Raw genomic sequence first — 27,918 nt, 5'->3', positions numbered from 1 at the left:
ACTTGTTCAAAATGTGTGGCAGTTTGATGTGAAAACTTTTACCATATTTTTCAGACTATAAGGAGCACTTAAAATGTTTGAATTTTCTCAAAAAATCAACAGTGAGCCGTATAATCCAGTGCAACTTATGGATCAATTCTGGTTGTGCTTACGGACCTCGAATCGACTTTATGTGGTACAAATGAACAATGCTGAGCGTTACTGTGAATGAGTTGAATAAAGTTTGATTTATCCGTTTTGTTTCAACTAATGCGCCTTATAATCCCAAAAATACGGTAACCAAATAGCCTCAAGCATCTCTGATGTTTCGTACGAGGAGAACTGTAGAAAAAAATGTGGCGAGGAACAATGTTGCAAAAAGTGAGTTTTCTGTGTTAGTGCGGAAATATGAGTTTGAAACTGGTTTGTTGAGGAGGAAGAGCGAGCCTGGGTCTTTAAATCATGTTAAAGTGCTGAAGATCTGCCAGTGAAACGTACTCCAGCTAGTTAAGACCTCCCACGTATCTAAGGGTTGTTCCCTGTAGGTGATGGAGAAAAGGTCGTTATCTGCACAACATGCACAGAAGACGAGACAAAAAAAAATAAAGACAATCACATTTTTAATAACTTACAACAAAACATGACTAAGTTGTTTGTGGGGTAATGATGAATCCATGAGGTCAACACTTAAAACTTCATTTATTGATTGACATGAATTTTTATAAAGAAAAAAAAAAAAAGACAAAACCCAATGTGTACTTGGCCCTTTTTGATTTAAAACTCATAAAATGTTGAACTTGAAAGAGTCTAAATCAATCTGCAGGAGGAGAAACCAGTTAAGGAAGTACATTTTAACAAGTCAACAACCAAACCCAAAAGATTTAACAAACTCGCTGAAACACACTTTCACACAAAAAGAACAACGTGTTAGTTTTTCCATCCCACGCCGTGAACAGTATGTTGGTTTCACCTCATACAGACCGCTTCGACTCTGGTGAGTTCAAGAAAAATACGAAATTACAATGTTTTTTATGAGTTTAATAAAATAAAAAAAAGTATCTCGATTACATCATTATCTTTGGAATGCCAATTTCTTTTTAGATTTTCTTCTGCAGGTCTCGTAAATTAGAAAAAGGTTTACAACAACATGAAAAACGGGGACGTCCAACAAACAATGTGAAGAGTTGTTTCAAAGGCGATTCATGGCAACCATCAGTAGGCGGCAGAACAAGAGTAAAAAAATACACCGGGCCTAAAAAGTCCAGCCACACAGGAAGCAGGAGCAGAAAGTCGACATACCTAAATGCTTTGTCCTGGTGAGTTACAGCTCGGTGTCAGTGGAATGAAAAACAAGAGATTTATCTGGAGTGGTCCCAGTCATGTGACAGATTAAGAGTTTACTGATTGATTGGTGCATCCGAAGGGAGTCAGGGATTGTGTTAATAAAGGTCACTCTGAGTCCCGCTGGACCTCAGAGGCATCAGCTCGACAGATCGGGCAGGTCCGGTTAGCCTGGAACAAAATGAGAACATTAGACCGGCTGACACTTTATGACCAACACGTTTATTTACAAGTTACAAACAAATACAATAAAACAGACACACTGTTGTCACAGGATCAAAGCAACAAGGAGATGCCAGTAACAGCCTGAATGTTCATGAAGCATCCACTCTATTGTGATCCACTGTTCTTCTTTTTCGGCGAGATTCTCGTCCGGCAATTTTCATTTTCATCTATTTCAACAAATCATGAATCAAAACGTTCGGCTCTTTCAGGACAATCCTGCTATGACGTCTGGTATTGGTGCAACTTTAGCTTTTTGAAATATTTAGCCTTTTCTGCCGTTTTTTTGTCTCATAGGAAATGAATTAATTCAAATATTTACATCTCTTTACAACCTTTTACTGCTCCTTTCATATTTTGTTCTGCTTCAGCTTCTTTCAGCTTCCTTCTGCAAATTTAACTTTTTTTTCAGCTACTTTCAGCTGTTTTGTGCTCCGTTCAGATCATTTCTGACAACTACAACATTTTTGTGTTTCTTCTAACTTCTTTCAGCTACTTTCAGTTCATTTATGCAAGTTTCAGTTTTTTCTGCTAATTCAGCTACTATTTAGCTGTTTTTATGCTAATTAAGCTTTTTCAGCTAATTCCACATTTTCTGCACTCATTTCAACACAATTCAACAAAAATGTGTTCTTCTCCACTTCCTTCTTGTAATTTCAGCTTTTTTATGCTTTTTCATTTATTTTTTGGCTTTTCTTAAACTAATTTAATTATTTTCAGATAATTTCCACTATTTTGAGCTCATTTCTGCTTCTTTCAGCCTAACTGGGCAAAATTGTGCTCTCTCCTCTTGCTTATGCTAATTTAAGCTTGTTCTAACTTTTCAGCTAGCTGTTTAGCATTTTTTTTTGGCAAAGTTCAGCTGTTTTCTGATAAATTCCAAGTTTTTCGTGGTAGTTTCTGCTACTTCCAACCCAATTAATTTATTTCTGCTAATTTCAACTTGTTATGCTCCCTTCAGCTTTTTTCAGCTACTATTTAGCCGTTTTGTGCTAAATTGAGCTTTTTCAGCCAATTTCACTTTTTTTAGCTCATTTAATCTTCTTCCACTTCCTTCTGGTAGTTTAAGCTTTTTTCTGTCTTTTCAGCTAATTTTCAGCTATTTTTTAATTTTATTTCAGTTTTTGTAGCTAATGTCCTAATTTTTGTGCTCATTTCTGCTTATTTAAACCAAATTCAAATATGTGGACTTTGTTTTCTTCTGCTAATTTGGGCTTCTTCCATTTTAGCTAATTTCAGCTGTTTCTCAGTAACTTCTTCAGCAATAAGCATTCACACTGCATTTTCACAGGAAATGCAATTTCTCTAGTTATGCATGAATTTGTTCCGTTTTTGTTGTCGTTCTAATCAAAGCATGTCGTCACTCACCTTCAGCCACTTGTCTACACACTTGGCATGGAACTCGTGATTACAGGGCAGAACCCTGAGGAGCTGGCGAGACTCAAAGTCGCACATACACACCACACAGCTGCAGCACAAAAAGATGACGGCGTTAAAAACAGTCTTCAACTTGGCATTGAAATCGATCCCAAACCAAAGAGCTGGCGATGAACAGAGTTACTCACAGTGTTTGCTCCGACTGATGGTTGTTGGGGTTGAACCTGTACGATGGAAGCTGCTCGATGTCGGCCTTGGTTAGACCGCGGGGCTTGGCCTCTCCTAGGCGCTCAGCGAGGTTCAACAGGGCCTGAACGTTTCACGTAAGAAGTTACAGATCATTCTGTGGTTCTCACACTGAAAGAACCTTCATCATTTCCACCGCTGGCAGAAACTCGGGCAGACGATGGTCTTACCTCATAGTTCTCCACCTCTCCATCATCCACATCCAGTTCTAGACTGATGGCAGGAGCCACATTTGGGGGCACAGGAAGCATAGACCTAGAAAAAAAGATGAAAAAAGAAACGGAACATTTAGTATGCTACTCTGATGGAGTATTAATTCTTTAATTTCTTGCACAGTCACGTGAGTAGATCCAACCTAAATGTTAAAAGTGAGAAACACCTACAGGAAGTAAGGCAGGAAGCTGGGGTGGTAGGGAGAGGGGGGCACAGCTTGTTGCGAGCGGTAACGTCGGCTCGTGAAGCGACGAGGCATGAAGTGGGGATATGGCTGTAAAGACAAAACATCAAGGAGAAAATAATTTGATTATAACTAACAAATCATCAAGAGCAAAACAAATCTACACTAGAAAAATTGCATTTCTTGCAAAAGTGCAGTGTGAATGATTATTGCTGAAGAACTTGCTGAAAAACAGCTGAAATTAGCTAAAAAAAATTTAAAACGTGCTCAAATGTAGCTGAAATGGAAGAACAAGCCTAAGTTAACAGAAGAAAGCAGAAAGAACTTGCTGAATTAGTTTTAAATAAGCAGAAAAAATGGGAAATTTGCAACAACAAAAAAAAGCTGAAAAGTAGCTGAAAAGGCAAAAATAAGTTTAAACAACCAGAAGGAAGCAGAAAGAGCTGAAATGAGCTAATAAAATGTGGAATTAGCTGAAAAAGCTAAAACTAGCATCAAAAGAGCTAAATAGTAGCTGAAAGAGCAGAAAAAGCTGAAAGTTGAGGAAAAAGGTGAAAGTTATGAAAATTATCTGAAAAAAGCTGAAATTGGCAACAAAAAAAAAAGCTGCAAAGTAGCTAAAAAGCAGAAAGAAGTATAAATTAGCAGAAATAAGTTAGAAGCACAAACATGTTGTAGTTGGAATGAATCTGAAAGGAGCACAAAACAGCTGAAATTAGCTGAAAGTAGCTGATTTTTTTTTTTTAATTTGCACAAAGAAGCTGAAGGAAGCTGAAGCATAACAAAATGTGAAAGGAGCAGTAAAAGGTTGTAAACACATCTAAGGATTTAAAGGATGAAAAATGAGCTCAATTCATTTCTATTAGGAATAAATGGCAGAAAAGATAGTCAGATTGTCCTGAACGAGCCGAACGTTTTGATTCATGATTTGTTGAAATAGCACAAAAATTGTGGAACGAGAAATTTGCTGAAAAACGCACAGAGCGTAAATGGATCACAACAGAGCTGAAGCTTCATCAACGTTCACACCATTATAATACTGAATAATATATAATTGTACCCACCACTGTAAAGAGCTCTTGTGACAGGGGGTCATGGTGTGACAGGAACTGGAGCGGAGTAGAGGGTGGCAGCGTGGAGGGAGGCTGGTGGTGATGGTGGTGGTGATGGTGATGAGCGTAGCTGAAGCTTCCACCAACAGGAAGCTGTTCTCCCACAATATCAACCTCGTTTTCAATCCTCTGTAAGGGCTGAGATTAAAAAACAAGACAAGAGAACAACAGGCGTTAAATTAAAAAAGCTGCATGAAAAATTTAATGTCCTCATTTTAGCAGCTTTACATTTTGCACTAAACTTCGTCTGTGATCATATCGACACTTTCCTTTTGGACATAAAGAACAGCAGTTCTAATATTTACAACCGTTAGGGGCTCATTTTACTTTGCTCTTATTAGAAGCTCAAAATGAAGCAAGTGGAGATGTAGAAAATAAAGTTCACGAGCACAAACGGGTCTCGTACCGATCGGGCTTGTTGAGTCTGGAAAGGCAGGAACTGTGCATGCGCTGGGAGGTGGGGCGTGTGGTGAGACAGATGAGGCGGAGGAGATATCAGGAACTGAGGGTCGCTGGACAGCAGAGACGGGAAGGCGTAGGGAACTGGCAAATGGTGCATGGAACATGCCTGTAACATCTGAAAAAGGACACAGAAAGGAAAATAAGCTAAATAAAAATAAAGATCTGAAGAGGTTGAGTCAGGTTCGTTGGACGGATTCTTCTTTGTTGAAACGTTTTGTCTTTTATCAAAAAAACTGAAGAAGTCTTCTGGAACAGAGGCGAAACGTTTCATCACAGAAGAATCCGTCCAGAGGACCTGACTCAGCCTTGTTGGATTCATCTGCGCATGCATCAGGACATTTTAGATTTTTCCCTTTGCAGGAACTCCCGGTGCAACCACAAGGTGGCAGCACAGACTCGGTCAACAAACGCCTCTGACCTGGAGGATGTTGTTGCATACTTTAACCCACTTCCTGCACAACCCATTCTTTAGCAGGACCACGAGAACAACAGCGCAGAGCGCAAACAACCAAAGTCGTTCCAACAAACTGCAGAGTGGGGGCGCGTCTCACCGGATGATAGTGTTGTCCAGTGCTGAAGACCACGTTGCAGGCGGGGACTTGAGGCTGTGAGGAGCAGGAAGGGGGAAGATGCTGACCGCTACACAAAGGCGGTGGGAGGCCGTGTGGAGGGACTGGAGTCACCGTGTAGGACACTGGGACGCTGCTCTGCTGCAGCTGAGGACAATAAACAATAAACACCGTTAATAAAAGCTTTACGCACGTCCAGCGTCTTCAAAGATCTGTTCAAACTAACCCGCTCGTGCAAGTCCATGACCATGGCTCCTTGCTGCTGTTGCGCCGCATGGTGCTGTTGCTGGTGAGGATGATGATGATGCGGGTGGTGGTGAGCAGCTGGGTGCAGTAGTTGAGGCGACAACGCTGGGGGGTGAAAGGCTCGGAGCTCCTCTGAACCGCCACCGCCGACTGCAGGAGGCTGACCGTAACCGCTTGGAGTGTGTGACGGGTATGTCTGATGCGAGGCGAGGTGAGAGCTGCGGTGGAAGTTTTCATCCTGAAGTTCAGACGGCGACAAGCGAGCTGTGGGGCCTTGAGCGGGGGTGTGGTGCTGCGGAGGCAGGTGACGGGCGGGTCTGGAGAGACGGCCACGCTGACGCCTCGCTGGCGGGCTGTAAACGGGAAGAGACGCTTTCATTTCCAGAAATCTGAGAAACGTCTTCACGGAGGAGCTGCAGAAACCAAACTGAAGGCCTAGAACTCCTTGAACTGCAAGTTTCCCGCCAGAGTTTTAAACTAAAATTATCCACGAAAACACGGAAAGCAGTTATGGCGGCTCATTAAATGACGGTAAGCAGGATCTCATAAGGTTTTGTCAGATGTGTTAGCACTCAGCGAATGTGTTGAGGATGACTCTGCTACTACCACTCTAGATTTTATCTCTATGTCTATAACACTCGACAGAGTTATAGACATTTGTGTGTTGTCTAAAGCTTATTGGGTTTTAGATGTACAGTCAATGACTACTTTCTGAGTTGCATTAAAATCTGTTCATGAGATATTTTGTTAACAGTTCATTCCAGTAGTAGTTTAAAAACAGATCTTGCACAGTTGACGCTCGAAGTTTGTGTTGTGAATAGACCTGTCACGATAACAAATGTTGCTGGGCGATTAATCGTCTCAGAAATTATTGCGATAAACGATAATATTGTTTGAAATTTGACAATAATTAGTAATTACTGTCAAATTTAAGAAGAAATGTTGGTGAGTTGGTGTGTAGTACCTTTTTTGACCACTGGATGGCAGTATAAGACAGTTTGAACTGAAGGATGGATAGTGAGGGAGCGAGCGGCGTGTCTCTAAGAAAAATGGGAGGGAGGCCCCCTTGATGTGACATGAGCTGTCTCTCTTTGGTTCTCAAAATGGCGGACGCTCGGTGTGGTTCGAGCTCTTTAGCGTAGCGTTTTTCACACCAAGCTTTTAATTTTTAAAAAATCAGTAAACAAGTTCTCGGCTTCCTTTTGCAAAATAAACAACAACTTTTTACACAAAGGCACGAGTTTCAACCGTGAATTTTGGAGCTTCGATATAAACGGAGGTCGGCCTGTTAGCTTAGCTCGTAGCTTAGCTTCTCAGCTTAGCTGCTTGTAACGATCCAAACATGTGATTTTGGACATTAAAACAGATTTTAAAGAGAAAAAACAAAGGGAGGGGTCAGTGAAATCACCGGAGTTGAGTCTTTTGTCATCCAGTGTCTTCAGTGGAAAGAGAGAGACACGAAGAAACGATAAAGCCGATAAATGAAAACGAGGTTGATAATTTTCATTTATCATGCGATTAATTGATTTATCGCGACAGGCCTAGCTGTGGGTGATGCTCAGCTACTCTCACACTAAATGTAAGCTGAATGTGAAAGGGTGGTGGTGGGCGAGAGAAGACAGCTCTTTACCTTCGTCTGAGCCGCGCAGGAGTGAGGCACCTCTCTTGGTGGTAGTGTGAGTGAGGGTGAGGCTGTCTGCGACTCGGGGGTCCTGACTCCCAGGGGCGGATGGGAGGAGAAGGGGTGGATGGTGGGGGTGCAGATGAGGTCAGCTGTTCTAAGACGGACTGACTGGACAGCCTCTGGCGCTTTGGACTGGGGCTTTCCTCGCTCTGCAAAGGGAGAGGAAACAGAAAGGACAGAAGAAGGTAGAAGAGAGAGGTTGCGTTTACTGACCCGCAGCAGACCCATGTCCTCATCCTCAGTGAGTCCAGCTTACAGCCCAGACTGTTCCACACAAACCATTTCTCCCCATCTGTACCGGTGTGTTTGCACGTTCATGCGAGTCTGTGTGAGGGAACTAAAGCGCACCACCAGCGCTCAGAGGCCCCGAGGGTTCAAAGTCACTTCCTCTCGGAGTGAGGAAATACAAACAGAAGGCAAGCACGCACAAGCACATGTGCAAATTTTAAGTGCACACCCACGAACGGATGTTAGACAAGTACTTTCTCGTGGACTCATAAGAAAAAAACCATCGATAACGAACAGAAAAGCAGGGCTACCGATAGACACGCAGTTTGAACTGATCGATGACTTGTAGCGTTCCGAAGTGTTCGACTCGTCCGTGAGTCACTTCACTTACAGTCAAGCTGTGACTCTCGTGCTTGGCACTTACTGAGGCAAGAACACACACAGACATGCCCATGTGTCAGTTATTAGTCATTCTGCATTACGAGGAGCTTCGCTGGGCTCAGAGGAGCACACAGACGCCCCACACACACGTACTTCCTGATTTCTTCATCTTAACTTTCCCCTCTTTTGCCTAATTGGGCCCTGCTCCCACCAGCCGTCTTTGCGGGACAGTCACGTTAAAGTGTGATAAAATGACTCAGCGTCTGCGACTTTTTTTTTTTTTTTTAAAGCCCAAATTCAAACGCTCGCGTCTACGGCTTGGCAGCCTCGAGAGCGGTGTGATAGCTAACAGGAAACAGCTGGAGAGCAGACTGCAGAAACACACGCCGTTATGGAGACGCCTGCAGACATGTGCAAATTCACACATGAGCAGCTGCCACCGTTTCTACAGCTCGAGAAGAATGAGATCTTCAAAAGAGCTGCAGCAAAAACGTGCTCCTAAAACACGATTTTAGGGACTAAAACCCTCCATCGCTGAATATGACAAGAGCTCGACTGCGTTCTTGGATTATAACAAGTTTCTTAGTCGAGTCTAAAGGAGGAGCTGGAGAAAAAAAAACGAACGTAGAAAACAACAAATATAACGTACGAGGTAAAAAAAAAATTAAAGTAAAGCAAACTGGTCCAAAGTGGGGAAGCAAAATCAGCTTTATTTCATTCCTACTATGTTCTTGGACGTTTTATATCAACGCAATAAATTAAAACACCTCCTGTGGATTTAAATTTAAATGAGGAAAACAAAGATATTCAAATAGCACGTGCAGCAAAGTACTGTTATGCACCAGTGTAACAATTCCGACCACCTTTCTTCAGCTTTTTGAAAAAATTCCTTACGTTAAAAAGTTAAATCTTAAAGTAGAAACCAGATGAATTTAGAAGACGTGCTCTCTGTTCTTCTTGACAATAGATTCTTCTCGTCGACCCAACACCCCACAACCTCTTCACCAGCGCTGCACCAACCCCAAAACCCTTGGGACATAAACTGTGCCCATTTTCATATCCGAGCCAGCCTCTCCTCCCTCCACCTCCCACCTCCTCAAACATCTCTTCCCATCCCCCTTTCTCCTTCCATCAGATAAACTAAACCCATCTCTAAGCCCCCCCTTAGTCTCCTCCCTCTCCCTTTTTGCCGTCCGTCTGACCTGTCCAAGACCCCGGCTTGAAATCTGACGGGACAAGGGCGGAAGAAGAAGGACACTTTGGTCTTCACAGAGACAGACTATTGTCCATTAGTATAAAAGTTTGATGGACCTGTCTGTCCCTGTTAGTGGGAGGGGGGCATCGTCAGACAAAGGAGTGTGTGAATCCTCGAGCGATATGCTAGAATTTGGCGTTATGTTTCCACCGAGTGTTGCACAGAACACAAAGACAACAAAGACTAAACATAACTTCGAGGAACACCCCGGTGGTTTCACAATGTAAACCAAAAGTTTTCACATCACAATTTGCTTTCATTTAATAAACAAAATGCAAATACTATTGATTTTGCTTCCTAAATGATTACACATATTGCTTAATCCTTATTAATGCTCAATAATCCCGGTAAAAAAAATCCAAGTCCTCTGGACGGTTTATTTTTGTTCATCAGTCCGAGGAGCCACAACAAACTCATGAATCAGGATGTTTTGAACCACTTTGGCCACGACTGCCTCAAACGAGTCGACGGAGGACTCCAGAAACCATCTGAGCACCACCGACCTGGTTGACCCACTATGTGCAGGTGCTATTTATAAGACCTGACTTAACTTTGTTGCATATTACTTAATTATTAGTACTTATTAATAATTTTTATTTAAGTCCATCCATCATCTTTACCCGCTTCTTCCTTAACATATTACAAATTAAAATATTATTGTTGGTGTACAGAATCTAAGACAGTGAACAAGTCGACAGTCTGAGCTTCTTCCTTTTACTCAGGACAGATCAGCTCGTGCTTTCGTAAGACTTCTCCAAGAACATTTCAACAACGCTAAAAAAAAACGAGTTAAAAAATAAATAAACATGGCAGCAACTGCAAAAACCCCCCAACGCTCGCAGAAAACCTGGGCTGCTCTGAATGCTCGCCACACGTCTGCATGCATCTGATCAATCCACTCTCTCTCACTGTCCTTGCGTTCAGCGTGCACAAACCAGGCTGGACAGACGTTCGGACACACCCGTCCACATTCTACTTCACCAGCTCGACATTTGGTGCTTCACACACTGAAACTCAGGCCAACAGCTGCTGATGTTTTGCTTAGAACCAAATTAAAGAAAGCCCTACAGAAGTTTGGAAGTGCACACCTTAGAAATCCAACTGAAGCCACGCTTCCGCTTTCAAGCACTATCGTTTTTTTTTCGAGTGGGAACACTGAGCAATTATGGTCTTTTGATGTTCGAGTTCTAATAATATGTACAGAAAAGCTTTCACCAACATACAAGAGCTTCTCCCTCCCACTTTTAGTTTCTTTCCGTCAACATGATTTCAAAGCTCAATTTGCCTCCTCAGCCACTGTTCCTCCCTTCATTCCCCTCCTTTTGCTTCACTCCCTCCAACCAAGCTCCACAGCTGGAGGTTGAAATCATTAGCAATACCCCCCTCCCCTCCCCATTCTTGGCCTCGGTCCCCTCCCGTCCCCATCTCTCTTCAAGCTTTCTGTAACACCTCGGCATCCTGCCTCTCCTCTCTTCTACTCGACTGTTTTTCATTTAATCTGCTTACTTTTACACAAACCTCCACATGCGGTGATAAAATCCTTCACTGAATCAAACAAGTGCAGGGTTTTGTTTTGTTTTTTTGCTTTAATTATAATGCATTAAACAAATAATCAATGTGCACATGATTGTTTTGTGCAAGTGCCATACTCTAAACTAACTGACCCAAAGTATTGAATGGCTTTTCTATGATGCAACTTCTATCTTTACACTATTACAGTACTTTTGTTGTGGATACCCTAAAAATATAAAATCTGCACTTAACTGGTCTAGATGGGTTAAACTGGCTGAATTGTATTATAGATGCTTGTTTAATAGACTACTTCACATTTAACTGTGATAAACAGTGCAAATGGCAAACTAATCTCTGATCATAAAGAAGACCAAGGCAGAATACAAAACTTCAGTCAATTTCACAATTTTTGGGTCTCTCTTTAATTTTTTTGTTGCTATAAAAAGGAAGATCGCAGTGTTGTCACGATCACGTGACCGATTCAAAACCTGCTGGTTGGTAGAAAAGACGACGTGCGTCATTTAGCTTTGCATGTGAACGCATGACGCCATCGTTTCTTCACAAATCTGAACGAAAATAGTTCAAACCTGTGATGAGGTTGGATGTGCAAGTAGGTTGCAAAAGTGACGTAGAATTTCCTGGCACTGTATATGAAGTATAAAACACCCAGATAAACAAAATGTTTGACTTTCGGCAATCAACAGAAAGGTCTGGGTTCCAAAGAACGAGGGTGTCTGTGGTGTTCATTTCCTATCAGGTAAATTTGTTTCTTCATTTGGGAGCAGATGAAAGATTCTGTGACCCGTCTTCTGTTTGCATGTACAACTCGTGTTATTTTTGATACATACTGATATGAATCTAACGAGGTTGAGTCAGGTCCTCTGGACGGATTCTTCTATGTTGAAATGTTTCGTCTTTTATCCAAAGGACTTCTTCAGTCGGAGGAGCTGCATAAGCCTCAGTCTTATAAATAGCAGCATCTCATGGTGGATCAACCAGTTTGCTGGTGACATCCAGAACTAGTTGTTCACATGCAAAGAGAGGACCATCAGCCAAATGACCATTAGTGCCCTGATGGCTGTTTGCTATTCACAGGGGGCTGAGTGATACTAGCAATAACAGCATTGTAAGAGGGGGACAGTTGGACAAGGGTTTAACGATGGACAGTTTCTCTTCACAAAGATGGCCTCCTTCACTCCTCTCTCAAACCATCGTTCCTCTCTATCCAGGATGTGAACATCTTCATCCCTGAAAGAGTGACCTCCGACCTGCAGATGAGTGTAGACCGCAGAGTCCTGGCCTGACAATGTTGCTCTTCTGTGCTAGTCCATCCTTTTGGCCAGTGGCTGTTTAGTTTCCCCGATGTAAGACTGATCACCCTCCTGACACTGAACAACATACGCAATATTACTCTGTTTGTGCCGGGGGACTGAATGTGTTCATTCAACTGTCCCCCTTTTACAATGCTCTTCACTAGTATCACTCAGCCCTCTGTGAATAGCAAGTGGCCATCAGGGCACCAATGCTCCATTGTTAGGCTGATGGTCCTCCTTTGCATGTGAACAACTAGATTTGGCTGCCATCAGCAAACTGCATGATCCACTATGAGAGGGTGCTGCTTATAAGACTGAAGGGTCCAACATGCTCCATCCGAAGCCAAACAGTCGACTTGCCGTCACGTGGTTGCGGTACGCTTGTTTTCTCACACACTCTTCATAGTCCACAAGACACGGGGTAGAGCTCCTGGGAAACCCCTCCCACGGCAGTATACATCACCGTACAGGTTCCTTACCACCAGAGTCTCCATTTGTCCCTGCATCTGCCGTTTGGACACAAGGTGCCACACTTTTCAGCAGACGGACTCCTCCATACACGATGACTGCACATCTCCATCCAGGAGTTTTGGGCCATTTGACTAGCTTGGTGCATTTTGTTAAGTCATGCAGCTGAACGTCTGAGCACATATCTGCATTGACAAACACGCCCAGAAACTTCTGAACAATCACGCATACGCCTTTGAGAAAAAGTTAATCCCGGTCCTTGTGTCGAGAAGGGTGGGGCGAAGCTGCTCTGCGAACAAAATGATGCAACTTTCGTCACACAACTGCGACAATGAGAGACAATTTTGGCACTTTAGTTTGTTGTAGCATCTCAGACTGAAGAAGTCTTTTTGATAAAAGATGAAATGTTTCAACAAAGAAGAATTCATCCAGAGGACATGACTCAACCTGGTTAGATTCATCTGCATGCATCAGGACACACCAATACGAACTAATGCTGAAAATTTAAAAAAAAAAAAATTTTATGTGATGCATCAAAGTATGCAACATAAAACATTAATTTTGGAAAATGGTACTGACCTTATCGCTCTCCTCTCCATATGCATGGTCAGGGTGGCAGTGATACGCTCCACCTGAGGCTCCTGCACAAACAAAAAAAATAAACAAAGGCATTAACATTTTATTTTAGTTATAATATACTCCAAGCAAAAATATTTTTTATAGATTTTTTTTCATTTTTATAAATGGTTTGAAACAGATTGTTACAATTACGAATCTCGTGGAGGTTTGAACATAAATAAGAAGAATGGTAGACGGTATCAAACGTTTGTAGAAACAGAACCTTTACCCAGCCGTTGTATGATACGGTTTACCTCTTTACAGTTCATTTAATCTTTTTTTTTTTCTGATGCACCCTGGATTTAGTGCACAATAACAAAAAACAATGACAACATGTTTGTGAGAAAGGCTGCTGACCGTGCACACAGCACGAACATGACTTAAACACATATGGTATTGTCTTTCTCAGTGCATGTTAATGCATACACAAACAAAACAAACAGTAATCCTGGATTAGAGGTGCTCTCAGATGATATTGCCGCTTGCATCACAGTTAAGACTTTCACTCGTTTTGTTTTTTCCACAGTCTTTTTTATATTTTTATCGTCGTTCCTTTTTTCCCCATACCATTTGTTTTTCTATTGTCGTAGGCAAGTTTTCTTTGTTGTTGTTGGGGACGTCCTCATCACAGATGGTGGCACCAGTATACACTCCAAGGGTAAGCACTCCCGAGGGTGCTCCAAACAAGACGAGCTTTACAATAGAGATGACGAAAGGTAACCTAGAAGGGAATTGATGCAAGGCAGTCTTTTACTGGAGCAGTTTTACCCATCGGATGTTTGTTTGTGGGATGTTTTACTGCTCCTGGTCTCCGTCTTTGAAGAAAAGCTATGACTGACAGCAAAGTAAGGAGATAGAAGAAGAGGTAGACACAAAAAGGCATTTACTGTCATAGTCGAACCCCCAAAGTAATATAATCAAATTGAAATGGTTGGGGTAAGTAAATGTTAAATTACTGTAGCGAAAAACTAAAAGGCTGTTTCCACTGACATGGTTTTGGACAGAATAGCGAAGCGTTCATGCGACTCACCGGCGGCACAGCGCTCCTCTGTGCACTACTCATTCACTGATCACAATAGGCAAAAGCCCAGCTACCTCCTTGAATATGGTCTCACTCACACAATGTCAGAATCTTGTAAATTGAGTCAGAGTCGAGTCATTCAGTTCGACTCACTCTGTAGAGGACAACGCAGAAGCTACAGAGCAGCATGCTTCAATGACATAATGCTCACTGCTGGACTAACAGACCCCACACATTTCAGTTCTGCAGTTTGGGCCTCAAGCACAAGTGAATAATGAGACTGCAGTATGAATTAGAATATGTGGGGGGAAAGGCTATCATTCTCTGGATTAAAAAAAAAAAAAAAAGGGCTTATACGTTAGATTTTCTTTCCAGTTAATGACATTTGAAGAACAGCAGCACAGATTTCATCATATTCCACAGATTAAACACTAATTTTTGATTAATCACGCTTATCTAGCTTAGACAAGATCAAGGTTAAAATGTGTAAATATTCATCTTTGTATGGACTCGACTCCGGTTTCCTCCCAAAGACCAAACACATGCATGTTAGGCTGATTGGTAACTCTAAATTGTTCCTAGGTGTGAGTGAGAGAGTGAATGGTTGTTTGTCTCCATGTGTCCCTGTGATGGACTGGAGACCCATCCAGGGTGTCCCCCGCCCCTCGCACAGTGATTGCTGGACATGGGCACCGGCGACCCCCGTGACCCAAAATGGAAAAAGCAGGTAAAGATAATGGATGGATGGTCTTAGTGTAGTTGAGGGATTAATGATAAATTAAGAACTGGCCCTTGACAAAAACAAACAAAAAAAAAAAAACTGGACAAGAAGCAGAATAAGACGGTGTAAACAATCTGAACACAAATGTAATGTGATCATGGCATCTTTGCACACTGCCATGCTTTGGAAATCTTAAAAGTTGCAAAGTTGGTATAAAAAAAGTGAAAACGACAAATAGAGATTTAATTATGTGTTTGTTTGTTTTTAACCTAAAGCTGAAAATAGAGATCCTACAGAAAATCAAAGAGAAAAATCAGTTGATTATTTATTTTGTTTTGCATGAAGTGAATGCTGATGGAACAAAGATTAAAAGGCAAATGACTAAGAAGCATTACTTTCCATCCGTTACCTGCTTCACAAAGTATTTTTAATGGAAGGCTGTGTATCTTTTGTGCCACAACTGACAGTAGTTGCTTATGAAAAGTACAAAAATAAGCACATCTGAATGCCTGGCTCAACTTTGAACATGAAAGCAAAACATTAAGGCATAAAAATAACCCAAAAAAATAGCATATTCCTTTTAAAATTACCACTTTTGTTTTGAGAAACCAACTAAAAAGTGACAAAGTATGACTTTGATAAAAGCAAGTGTGGGTGACAGGAAGAGGGCAAAGACGGGGTAAAAACCATGGATGGAAATGTACATGAAAGTGTGAGAGCACCGAGGAGGAAAGTGTGACAGGAAAAGACGTGGAGAGAAGGAAAAACCAGGGAAAAGGACCGAGGGAAGAGAGCGGTGGAGGGTGAGAGAACATCCAGAGAGGGGTGGGGGTTGTGGCTTCTGCTCTTGACTGCTATTGATTTTCTGTAAGCCTCAGAGTGCATCAGCTATTTCTATCCATTTCCTTCACCTCTCCCTCCCTTTCTCATCCCTCCCCCTCGGACTTGCGAAGACACCCTCCTTCCACATCCTCCTCCTCCTCACACTCTCCATCACTTCATCACATCCCTCCCTGCCACCGATCTATTTTCCTATCTGCTGGTCTGCCTCTCTCCTGTACTCCTGCTGCTTTATCACACAACATCCACATTTCCCGTCTTTGTCCTATCGCCCCATCTCTGCGTTAAACTACACTTTCCTTCACTCTTGGAGAGAACGCAGGTGAGGGTGTGAACAGGATGGCTGGCTGGATGGTTGGGATGAGAAAAGAGCCTAGTTGATAAGCGAGACGCTCGATGGAAAGCATCATACTGGCTCTGCTGCAGCACTTGTGCCACCTGTGTTGCATGGAACTGAACATATGCGAAACACGAACCCACGCATGCGGTACGTACATGCTCTTCCAACCTCACCCCCACCTCAGCACACTTCACACCCCAGTGCAAAGCCGTCAACTAACAAGGTGACATAAAGCAGGTATGGAAATGAGGCTTGCCCAGCTGCATCACGTGTTCATGACGACGAGATGTGTGCACACGCATGTGGCTGTCCTCTTACATGTAAACTTACTGTGTGTGTGCACCAGTTGCAGTTTTAAAAAATGGGAACATAAAATAGAAAAATTAGGATACAAATGAATTAACAACCTTATGTGCTGCCCCTTATGTTCATATTTACACTAAAGCACTTTATGCTGTACAGCGTTCATGTTGTATATTTGATGCCTTAATTGGCCCTTGAAGTAAAAGAAAACTAAAATTTATTGCTCAAAATACTTTGGACAAATGAAAACGTTACTCTGTGATCACTTCTTTTTTTTATTGGACCTTTATTTATACAGGTTAGTTCCCATCGAGCCTCGAAGACTCATTTACAAGAGAGACCTGTTCTTCTACCCTGCAAGCAGTAAAATCATGATTTTGTGATAACTAAAGTGCTACGGATCGAAAATAAAAATGAGAAACCTGTACTATATTATAAAAATGTTCCTGTCAAGAGTCCAGCAGATAAACGCAAATGAGTAGCTTAAGGATAATACCTGCAAGTGCTCAATCCAATCCCAGTGGAGTGTCACTACTAATAACAACGCCACAGCAGATGGGACTAAAACTTCATGACAACATTCCCACAGGTAGACTTTTCAATGAGATTTTTCCTCTGAACTCCTGAACTGATGTGCATCCGAGCACCACCGCTTTGACTCCTCTCAACATCTTGTCAGAGCTGACAGCGTAAGTATTTTTAAAGTAATGCCCCACAGTCGGTCTGCATACGTTTCTGACAGTCTGGTTCCTGCTCCCAGCCCACCCAGGCAGCAGGTCAGCAAGAAGAGGACATGTTCAATCCAACAGGGAAGTTCATGAAGACACACATGGATATAACCACTGCTTGGCACCACGTGAGCTTTCTCACTCCTCACTCTGTTTTCACAGTCTTTCGACAAAAAAAACAGCTGAGACTGAGTTTTGGAAGGGAAATGGGGGGATAATGAGCAGAAAGAGAGACAGATGACACTTGTAATTTTCTTCTCTAGTCCTAAATCTAGATTCCATCGCCAAAATATGAGCTCTCAACTAATTTAAGCTACATTGTTAAAGTTTAATTCAAAATAGGTTTTTGGAATATATTAAACTGCTCTCTATAGAACAACCAATGCACAGTTTATGCCAGGGCAATCCAGCTGAATTGCTCAAGGGGCCACAGTGACTGAAAGCCAAGAGCTCAGGGGCCGGACATCTAGCAGTTATTGTCATTACGCAAGTTTGTTTTACGGTTTAAAATCTAGTTTTATTTAAAGATGAACCCATTGGTGGGCCGAACTGAGCTCGCCGTGGGCCTGATTATCATTTTTCAGTCAGGTCATCAGGACAGTTTCTTTATTTGTGCTGAAACGTTTCGCCTTCGATCCGGAATACTTCATCAGTCAAGGAAGCACACAACAAAACTGATTCTTCCCCCAAAAGCTTACTCCAAAGTGGAACAAACCAGTTTTGTTGGTGCTAAGATGGTCTCTTTGGTACGCCCCCTCCTCCATTGCCGGCCATCTTCCTTGTTGATAGTCGTGTCAAACTGGTTGAAAACAACAAAGTCCACGCTCAATAATCCAGGTATACAATCCAACATTTTTCAGTCAGGTCGGTTTCTTTTTTTGTGTGCTGAAACTTTGCTGTAACTGTGCTGGACTGTGTTGTTTTCAACCAGTTTGACACGACTAACAACAAGGAAGAGGGCCTGCAATGGAGGAGGGGGCGTACCAAAGAGACCATCTTATCACAAGCAGAACTGGTTTGTTCCACTTTGGAGTAAGCTGTTGGAGGAAGAATCTGTTTTGTTGTGCGTTTCCTTGACTGATGAAGCCTTCTGGAAGGTGAAACGTTTCAGCACAAAAATAAAAAAGAAACTGTCCAGATGACCCGACTGAAAAATATCGTACTGTATACCTGGATTATTGAGCATGGACTTTGTTATTAAGACAAAGCATTTTGAGGGGATCAGTTCCCTTGGCGGGGCGCGCGTCACATTTTATGAGGTTGGGGAGATGAGGACGGGACCGAGTCTTTGTTGCTCGCCTGCTAGCTTAGTGCTACGTTGCTGCCGGTAATTGTCAATGGGAGGGGGGGGCACAATGTCAGTAGCCTTTTTGCTAGCACGTTTGTATTGCACCCCGCGCTACATCAGTACTGACAGTTGTCAACAGGAGGGGGGAGTTCGGTAGGTGGGGCACTTGGTTCTGCTGACAGAGCGAGGTGCCCCGCTTGTATAATGGTAGGGGAAATACTAGAGATTTAAAGTTCTATGGTTGTTCTTTGTTTTGTAAAATGAAGTATAAAGAGTGCCTGAAGACGTGCTGCTTCTCTAAATGAACAGATGTTCCACATCTCAGGAACAACTGGACATACCCTGGGAAACCAACGGAGACAGACAGCCAACGTGCAAACAGTGGGGCCAAACTGTCGCTCCCTCCCTCCGATCCTTCCCCGTCACTCAACACTCATTCATGTCCTGCACTGTAGGCCGCACACTCAAAGCCTCTCTAAGGGTTGCTTCTTCTTTGTGTTTTGCTTACAGTCGTGCCCATGATATGCCCCTCCTGTCAGCTCTAGTCCAAGAGATTTGCTCACATCCTCCCTTTGCTAATACTCCCAGGCCTCAGTCTAATTATCTCTCCCTTTCCGTCCTCACCCCCCTCTCCGCACCTGACCTTCCTAAAAAACGTGCCACAATTTCTGCACTCCTACAACTGCCAAATCACAGACAACTTCATTTTAGACTATTTTTTTCCCTTTCTGAATGCATTTTTTGTTAACTTGTTGCTTTTTCCCCTCTTCTCTTTATACTGACATTTCTTAAGGCTGTGACCTTTGGCGTTCTCTCCCTTACACCCTCCTAGAAGTGCTTTCTTCAAACCACATCAAAGCCCTTCCTTTAGATATTGAGCCAAATTTAAGGTCACCCTCCACTAATCTAACAATCTACCCTTACTGACCAAAGTAACTTATTTGCTGCTTATTTGGAATGAAAGGGTAGCAGAGAACCCCTGTTACTTGGTCACTCCAAGTGAAAGAGTTGCTCTTCAAACTGGAGGGGGTTGCCTGCATGGTGAGACAAAGGAAGGTAAAATATAAAAGTGCATATTTCTACTTTGTTACAGACAGAGGAATGGAGAGGACAGGAGTGGAGGGGTAGATGTAGAGTGACTGGAGTGTCTGCCTCTCTGCTGCTTTGGGCAATCCATTAAAACGATCCCTCCATTAGACAAATGTGAAAGAGGAGGTCAAAGAAAATGGATTGGAGGGGTACAGAAAGGGTTGACTGATCCAGAAGGGAGGGAGAAGTGAAAGCGACTCAAAGAGGATCGGCTGTTACGAAGGTAGGACGGATTCAGGAGAGAATATCAACTGCCACATAGGATGTTTTTTTATCCACTTGGACCAATTTGGCAGTGGTTTCTGAACATTTTGTGAAGTCGTTTACCTCAATAGACATTATAATTCCCAAACCAGGTGGGCACAGCCACGTGAACAGTAAATGAGATACACTGTCAAAAGAAAGGAGAGCACTACAGACAAAAAAAGAAAAGAATGGGCAAATGAGGTCCAAAGGAGAAAATGGAACCAAAAGAAATACAGCGTAGTACAAAGAGAGAGAAGAGAGAGGCGTGGATTGAAGAGTTACAGGACAGCATTATCTTTCATGTCCTATGCAGGTGACTAGCACGAGAAGAATGAATTAAGTATCTCTTCTTTTCTTTCACTCTCCGCCAACAAGCAAGGTCCATTCTGGGAATGGAAAGAGGGTCTAATAAAAGGTGTGCTAGAGGAGTCCAGATAGCCAGCTGCTTCACTCTGTTGAAAGAAATTAGTCTTAATTACTGTACTTCTAAACTTTCCTATGATTAAGTGAATGATAAGTTAGCAATGACTGTAATACGCATTAAATTTGAGTTATCATAGCCAAGTTAAATGGTTCTATTGAGCCTTTTTCAAACATGAACATTGTGTATCTTCTGTAGTCTTAACAGTTCGGTCCAGAACCTTTCTACCGTTGCTGTGCAAACACATACATGTACAACAATTTGTAAAAGTTTTGTTGTAGTCATGCTCACACAGCTAGAAATATTAGGAAATAACTACAAGGAAACAACGGTCTACAGCATCCATGATGCATTGCATAATGATGCACAAAGAATCTCGTACAAACTATTGTTTTTTTCTTTACAACATGCTGAAAACAGAAACAAAGATTTCTCTTTGACTTGATAATAATGAAGTATAGACACAATTTAGTCTCCAATACTGTACTGAAATTTTTTGATAAAAGCAATTGAGGGTAAGGGACTGAGATCCGATAGTACAGTAAACTTGTGATCTGTTTTTTTGTATATAGACCTTCTTGAAAGTAAGCCGTCCTACAAATGTGTGGTAAGTAGGGGTGCACCGATTGCAATTGGCTGGCCAATCACCGATTTCTAAAAAGTCTGACCCGCCGATTCTGATTTTGGCCAATACCGATTTTGTTTCATAAGCGACACTGTCAGGTGTTATAAGGTCACAATGCACCTTCAATTTTCCAATATTTTGTTGAAAAAATTTACCCCTGAACAATATCCTAGAAATCTAAAAAAAAGTTAAATCTGGTCCTCTGGACATTCAAAAAAACAAAACAAAGCAAAACAACAACAAAAAAATTGTAGAAACGTTTCGTCTCTCATCCTGAGGACTTCTTCAGTCTGAGGTGCTGTTTTCAGCTCAGTCTCTTAAATAGCACCTTCTCAGAGTGGATCAACCAGTTTGCTGCTGACAACCAAAACATGCTCAAGAAGGACCATAAGCCTAACAATGTATCATTAGCACCTGATGGCTGTTTACTGTTCACAGAGGGCTGAGTGATACTAGCAATCACAGCATTGTAAGAGGGGGACAGTTGAACCTGGAGGCTCCGCCCCTGTTTAATGATGGACGGTTTCTTTTCACAAAGATGGCCTCCTTTACTCCTCTCTCAAACCATCGTTCCTCTCTGTCCAGGATGTGAACATCTTCATCCCTGAAAGAGTGACCGCTGGCCTAGAGATGAGTGTAGACCGCAGAGTCCTGGCCTGATGATGTTGATCTTCTGTGCTGGGCCATCCTTTTGGCCTTTGTTTTTTTTGAATGGCCAGAGGACCAGATTTAACTTTTTTAGATTTTTCTACCTGGATTATTGAGCATGCATCAGGAAATATCCTAGAAACAAAACAAACTTGTTTAACTGGCCATGAGGTAATGCTCTGAAATATAAATGAAGTTCAGTTCCAACTAAAAGCATTGGTAAAATCAGTTTCTCAATCAAGTATTGGACGATTTCGGATAATTAAGGAAATTGGGGCCGATTTATCGGTGCACGCCAGTGGTAAGACCATATCAAATGTATGACTAGTTTAAAATGTTTAATAACAATAACGTTTACTTTGATAAAGACTTGGTTGAATAAAAGTTTACTCGATTAAAAGAAATGCTGGAATAAAATACTCAAGTTGTTTTCAAGTTCATTGCAAAAATGTCTCTTTCATTTCCCAACAACTGCCTGAAGAGAAGCTTTGATTTGGAAGAATACGTCGGTGTTGTCTTTAACACCAAACGTAGGAATATTGTCAGGAGAAGAGTTAAGTGTCAACTAGGAGAATATAACGGATGCAACGTTTTCCTCTGGACGACAAGTCTATCACTGAGGTTAACAAGATGTGCTTTCTAAAGTTTTTCAAAAATGTCAGACAGTCAAACCTAAATGGCTCAGAACAGAGACGACTCCATTAGGACGTCCTTAACAACAAATGGATGTGAAAGTGTGTCGAGTTCAATAGCAAAGATATAGTTAAACAAAAAAACATAGTCAGCTAAATACAAAAAAATAAAGAAAAGCTCTGAATTTTACAAACAAGCATCTATTGACTTGTGGTAAATGTTTTAAACAACTTGCTATGTCCACACACTGTCACGCCCACTTTTTAAGAAGGTTTAAAAAGAGGAGTGGGCAAAAAAAGTTCTCAAGAAAGCAGGACTGAATGCAGAAATAAAATGTGTTCAAACATATTCAACCTTCAGAACATCTTGGCTTTCCTGGACAGCGGTGCACAAGAGAAAAGGGCTATTTTCTGCTTTTAGACCCTTTGGGTTTCACAAACACAAAATTGTAGACGCACTCAACGCCCATCTCTCTAAAATGTATGATTTTTATGTTGTGTGGGTTTTTATGTCTTGTTGAAATCAGACCAGATATATCGTCTGAAATGTCTAGGCAATGCATTCTTCTTTAAAACTAATTTAGTTAGGATGGAAATAAAATTAATGATTAAAAAAATCCTTCAAAATCGTAAATAAGTCAGACTACAAAAAATTAAAAGGTGTACAGACAGCGTATGAACTCAAATGGTGTGTACAACGTTGGTGATGTGGCAAACTATACCTATATTTCAGTTCATCTATAATCTGCTCAACATAAACACAAATGGAAGCCTTTTGTTTGTTTATGGGAGTTCAGGTGCTCCATTTTCACTCAAACTCTGCAGGACAGGTAATTCCAGTCTCAAATAAATGCCGCTTGGTTGTTGAGAGCGCTCACGTTTCACCGATACTTTTTGTTTAAGGAGGTCTGAAAAATCAAAAGACAGATTTCCTGTCGACTTTAGGTGAAATTACAATTAGTAAACAAATGTGTCGTTGGATTAGATGTCTTGGATGCAACGACTGAGCCGAGCCAACCCTGCCATGTTGTTTGGTGAGCAAAATGATGACGCTGTTTGTCTTGTGAAGTGATTAGAAAAATTAAATACATTTATTTCTATTTAGCTTGTTCATTTTTATAACTGGTGTTTGCTTAAACACTTTCAAAATAATTTAAAAATGTGCATCCACTTAATCCAGAAACTTGACTCTAATAAAAACTCCCTGAAAATAGCAAAGGGCACAACTAGCAAGCCGTGTTTCCATCCCTCTAAAGCTCACAGGTGTGCTATTTAGCTTTAAACAAAATTATCTCTCCCGTGGCCTCAGAGAAAATGAAACTCTAGCTGTGATGTTTCCATGTTACATGGTTCACTGCGCTGCAGTTGCTGTGAGAAGAGTGCCCTCACTTGTTTTCAACGCCCCGCTCCAGTCCACACAAACTCAACAAGTTCAGCTTTGCAGCACGAAACACCAAACCATAGGTAACCTGGTAGCTATGGGTAAAACTCAGTATCCCCTTACACCAAACAGAAAATGCATCTGCTAAAGAAATTATTGCGATCCTTCTACCATTTATGTTAGTCGACTCTCTTGCTTTAAGATTCAAGTCAAGATTTAGAATACTATTTGTCCTATTGCAGGATTACTGTAGGTTCCTATAGTTGAAACATGCTGCAGTAAAGCTTAGTGGTTTCAGATCTGTTTTTGTCACTGAAGCCTGAAGAATACATGACAGTAAATATAACTGGAGGTTAAATGACTTCAAAAAGTTCAATTTGTGTAAAAAAATTCCGGTGACGAGCACAAACATAATCATGCTTTTCTATGGCGTTTACAGTTATTAGTTAAAATCTATGCTAATTGTTGGTCAACAGCCTGTAATTAATAGTTGTTTTTACATATTGTGAAATATTTATTATGCACGAACAATATAGAAATCAGCATTTATTTATGTAAAATAAGCCACAGTCATTTTAGTTTCCAGATAAGAGAAACGCATTGAAACCTGTTTTATAATCGCGTCACAGCCCCCTGAATTGTGCAAATCAAAGCCGTATTAATCTGATCAAACTCTGTGGTAATGTACCCTTTGCTTTGCACAAAGTTTATTTTTATTCCACAAACGTATGGGAATATTAAAAAAACAAGAAAAGACCATGACTGGGGTAGCTCAGCCTGAGCACATTGTGCAGCTTGTTACCTAGCTACATCAATATTTGTATAATTGACTAAAGGTAGACGTGTCACAGCGCCTTAAGAAATGCACTGTGGTTTCCTACATATTCTTAGCAAATCTGCCGGCTTGAGGCTGCCCCAGTTTGTGCCACAGACTGCCGTTGTTCATTTCAGCTACAGTACTGCTCTGCACCACATTTATACTACACCTCAGAGGCAAGCACTTACAGCACCCCATCTAATTAAAGTGCACCAAGTGTCTTAACACATGCACACCCACTGTCATTTCAACCCCAGGGCAGTCCCCTCCCTCACTTAACTGCGTTTCTAAAAAAAACACCCACACTTTCATCCATTTAAAGGTGCTCATTGCAACGCACGAAATCAAACAAAAAGGTTATGCTGAACTTATATAAAGTGGTGCAGTTTGAACTCTGGTAGTATTTTTAGGTATGAACGTCTAAAATGTGGGTCTACACTAAATGTAAACAAACTCTTGGCTGAATCCAAACCTCCTAGAAGCTTGAGTCATGTGATCGCCTTACATCAGACTCTTTACTCTGTGTAGGTAAACAAATATGTTGGACCTGGACAAGAGTAATCTCAGAGAGGACGTTTAGGTGGAAATATGAGTGAATCGGCTGCTAAATGAAAAAATCAAAACAACACTAAGGATAAGACGGCTGTCGTGAATAAATATTGGGCTCAAGCAGCGTGGCAGAGAGCTCTAGAGTCAGATCTGCTTTAACACATGGCTTTTGAAAAACCTGCTGGACAGGTAAGTTTAACATTTACTCCTGTACACAACTTATTTTACTTTACTGGAATTATTCATCTGTTTAACTCATGCTCTACTTGTTTTTAAATCTTCAGTTTGTTCTGCATGTTGTAATTTGGACTACTTTTATATAAACGTTGTTGTAACACGAGCCTTTTTCCCTTTGGGACGAATGTTCAGGTTTTGATTTTCAATCAGCTGTTTCTGTAAAGAAACAAACAGCCGGTCGCAAATGTTTACGAACTTTTAATTGAAAGACGGTGCGGATTTTGTGAATTACTTTTTGTTTCGTCTTGATAACAGGAACTCGTTGGTTTGATCACATTTCACCAGTTTTGTCCTCCCTTCACTGGCTCCCTGTACGTACCAGAATTGATTTTAAAATTCTCCTGCTAACCTGTAAGTGCCTTAATGGCCTTGCACCCTCATATGAGCTACTGGAACCACGATCCGTCTTGGGCCCTGAGATCATCCGACCAGCTGCTTTTGGCTGTTCCAAAAACAAGATTGAAGCTCGGAGGTGATGGGGCTTTTTCCAGTCTGGGCCCCAAACTTTGAAACAATCTGCGCCCCCTTTAACATTAGACACTCCACTTCCTGTTTTTAAATCTCTTTTAAAAACATCTGTTTTCTCTGGCTTTTTACACAGTGTGACTCTATTTAAATTTTTACTGCTCTGTGTTTCTCTGCTTTTCTTTTGATGCTTTTAATTAATTTCCAGTACGCTACTGAGGGGCCGAGACGGGGTAGAGGCAGAGCAACCGATCCCCACACCAGAAGCCCCAGGCTTGATCCACAGCCATTTCTCTGAGCAAGACACCCAATCCCTAAATGCGCCCTGGGCAGCCACATAGCTGCCCACTGCTCCACCTGGGTGTATCTAGGTGGGATAGGTAAAATGCAGAGAACCAATACCGCCATACAATCTCAGACTTCCCTTATATCATTTAAATAAATGTTTCCATGAAATTACTCCCATTGATTTTGGTAGCTGCTGTTTTAAAGTTGACTTTGACGAGATGAGAAAACTAAAAAGTGATGAAAGCATCTTTGGTAACAGTTTACTAATAACTGGAGACTCTTACCCGCCACTGGGATGTGATGGACTCCGGGATGAGAGGGGAACCTCTGAATCCCGGGGGGGGGCGTGCTCCCTTGTGGTCGCTGCTGGTTCTCCGAGAGGTCGCCGTGAGCTCCGAGCGGTGCGCAGCCGGCACCGTGCTGCTGCTGCTGCGGGTTGGACACCGTCCCTCCGCCGCTGTTCCCGACGCCGAACTGCTGCTGGTAGTATCCGGAGCGGGAGCGCGACCGAGTCCTGGGGGGCTCCATGGCCACTTGGTGGGGGTGAGGGAGGTGGAGGAAGAAGGAGGAGGTCGCGGCTGGGGACTGCGGCGGAGAGCCGGTGGTCGGTTGTGCAAAGCTCCTCGCCCCGCTGTAGCCCCCGAGTCCTCGGCCCCCCTCCGCGCCTCCGTAGTCTGAACGCTCCGCCGCCCCCGCCTCGTCGAATAAATCAGCCCCTTTGGGGACAGGCTCCGGGGTGGAGGGCAGCCGGGGGCAAACTCTGGGCTCCCGGGTCGATGGTTGTCCGGTGGCTGCGATTGGCATTTCCTTTCGGGGGATTTCCTCTGTTTTTTTTTTTTTTTTCTCCTCCTTTTTTTAAAAAATTTCGTCGTTTCCTCTCGCAGCAGCAGCAGCTTTTTAGAGGCTAAATAATAAAAAAAATAAAATAAAAGTTAAACCGAGCCTCCAAACGAAACGCAGCTGCAGTTTAATTCACCAATAAGTTGTTTTGAATCCGTGCCCCTGGCTTAAATGAGCTAAAACTGGTCGAACAACTAACGTCAAAACATCCGTGGTACGTTAAAACATATGTTGAACAAATAAACACGAAATAAATGCAAATATATATTCAATAAACGTGGACGATGAGAGCGCGCAGGAAAAGGTTTTCTTCACGTCTACCGACCACAGCTAAGCTAGCATAAGATGCTAACCTTAGTGCGATACAGAAAAAATGGGCTTTTCTAGTCGGAACAACAGTTATCTCAGAGCATATATATATTTTAACTATTCGTGTTTATCCCCGACTTTAGTTTGAGACAACTTCATACACTTTAACCGCCATTTAAACTTGTTAAGCCAGGCTCTGCGTAATGTCGCTCGCTAGCTTGGCAAGCCTTTCCGAACCCCTCCTCCAGCGAGGACACGGAGAAGAAAAAAACCCGTAGCTAACCACCCACGCCTCGAATCCCTTTAAAATGCTCGACTGTTACGAAAAAAGGCGTCCATACGTTTTAAAAAAAATTACTTGGTAATTGTTATTTCGTACCGTTACGATAAGCCGGTTGTGTTTCCCCAGCTGTGAAGACGAGAAACGGAAGCGCAGCGAGAAAGACTAAAAAAAAAAAAGTAATCAATCTAACGTTACAAAGAAGAACCAGAGCTAAAATTAACACGGTTTAAGGGGATGACACCGCCTCAGAATCTACAGCTGAAACCGGGTCTGTTCGTCCTGGCCTGGGTACTTATTTGGTTCGTAAAGACGTACCTCCGGTGCGCTCTCCTCCGCTGTACCTCTATCTGTCGATATTATTGTGCGCCCTGTGTGAGCCCAGTGTTCGCCTGGTGTCAGCGTGAGATGTGACAGACCGTCAGGCGGATTTCACCAGG

The 27,918-nt window shown here is 42.2% G+C and overlaps 1 protein-coding gene across 1 annotated transcript; it reads right to left on the bottom strand.

Annotated features, from left to right (window-relative positions):
* Positions 1 to 27,918, bottom strand: rnf38 (ring finger protein 38). The gene is made up of 13 exons (XM_037690669.1): positions 27,797 to 27,918; positions 26,334 to 26,953; positions 13,372 to 13,433; positions 7,582 to 7,784; positions 5,932 to 6,304; positions 5,688 to 5,852; positions 5,081 to 5,251; positions 4,627 to 4,812; positions 3,549 to 3,652; positions 3,336 to 3,420; positions 3,108 to 3,229; positions 2,911 to 3,010; positions 1 to 1,491 (listed from the first exon to the last, which is right to left on the bottom strand). Exons 2-13 carry the CDS (start codon positions 26,851 to 26,853, stop codon positions 1,429 to 1,431), a joined length of 2,154 nt encoding a protein of 717 aa, XP_037546597.1. The 5' UTR covers positions 26,854 to 26,953; positions 27,797 to 27,918; the 3' UTR covers positions 1 to 1,428.

This window comes from Nematolebias whitei, chromosome 16 (genome assembly GCF_014905685.2).
Source record: "Nematolebias whitei isolate Nwh7 chromosome 16, NemWhi1, whole genome shotgun sequence".
In the NCBI taxonomy this organism is placed as follows: Eukaryota; Metazoa; Chordata; class Actinopteri; order Cyprinodontiformes; family Rivulidae; genus Nematolebias; species Nematolebias whitei.
This window is presented reverse-complemented; position numbering and strand designations above follow the sequence as displayed.

What these genes read in the sequence shown, in the direction of transcription:
- rnf38 (XM_037690669.1), bottom strand. Translation starts at nt 26,853, where the DNA reads ATGCCAATCGCAGCCACCGGACAACCATCGACCCGGGAGCCCAGAGTT. An exon ending in CCATCACATCCCAGTGGCGG is followed by an intron (nt 13,434 to 26,333) that starts GTAAGAGTCTCC and finishes TTGTTTGTGCAG; the next exon opens with GAGCCTCAGGTGGAGCGTAT. An exon ending in CATCAGTCGGAGCAAACACT is followed by an intron (nt 3,011 to 3,107) that starts GTGAGTAACTCT and finishes TTTGTGCTGCAG; the next exon opens with CTGTGTGGTGTGTATGTGCG.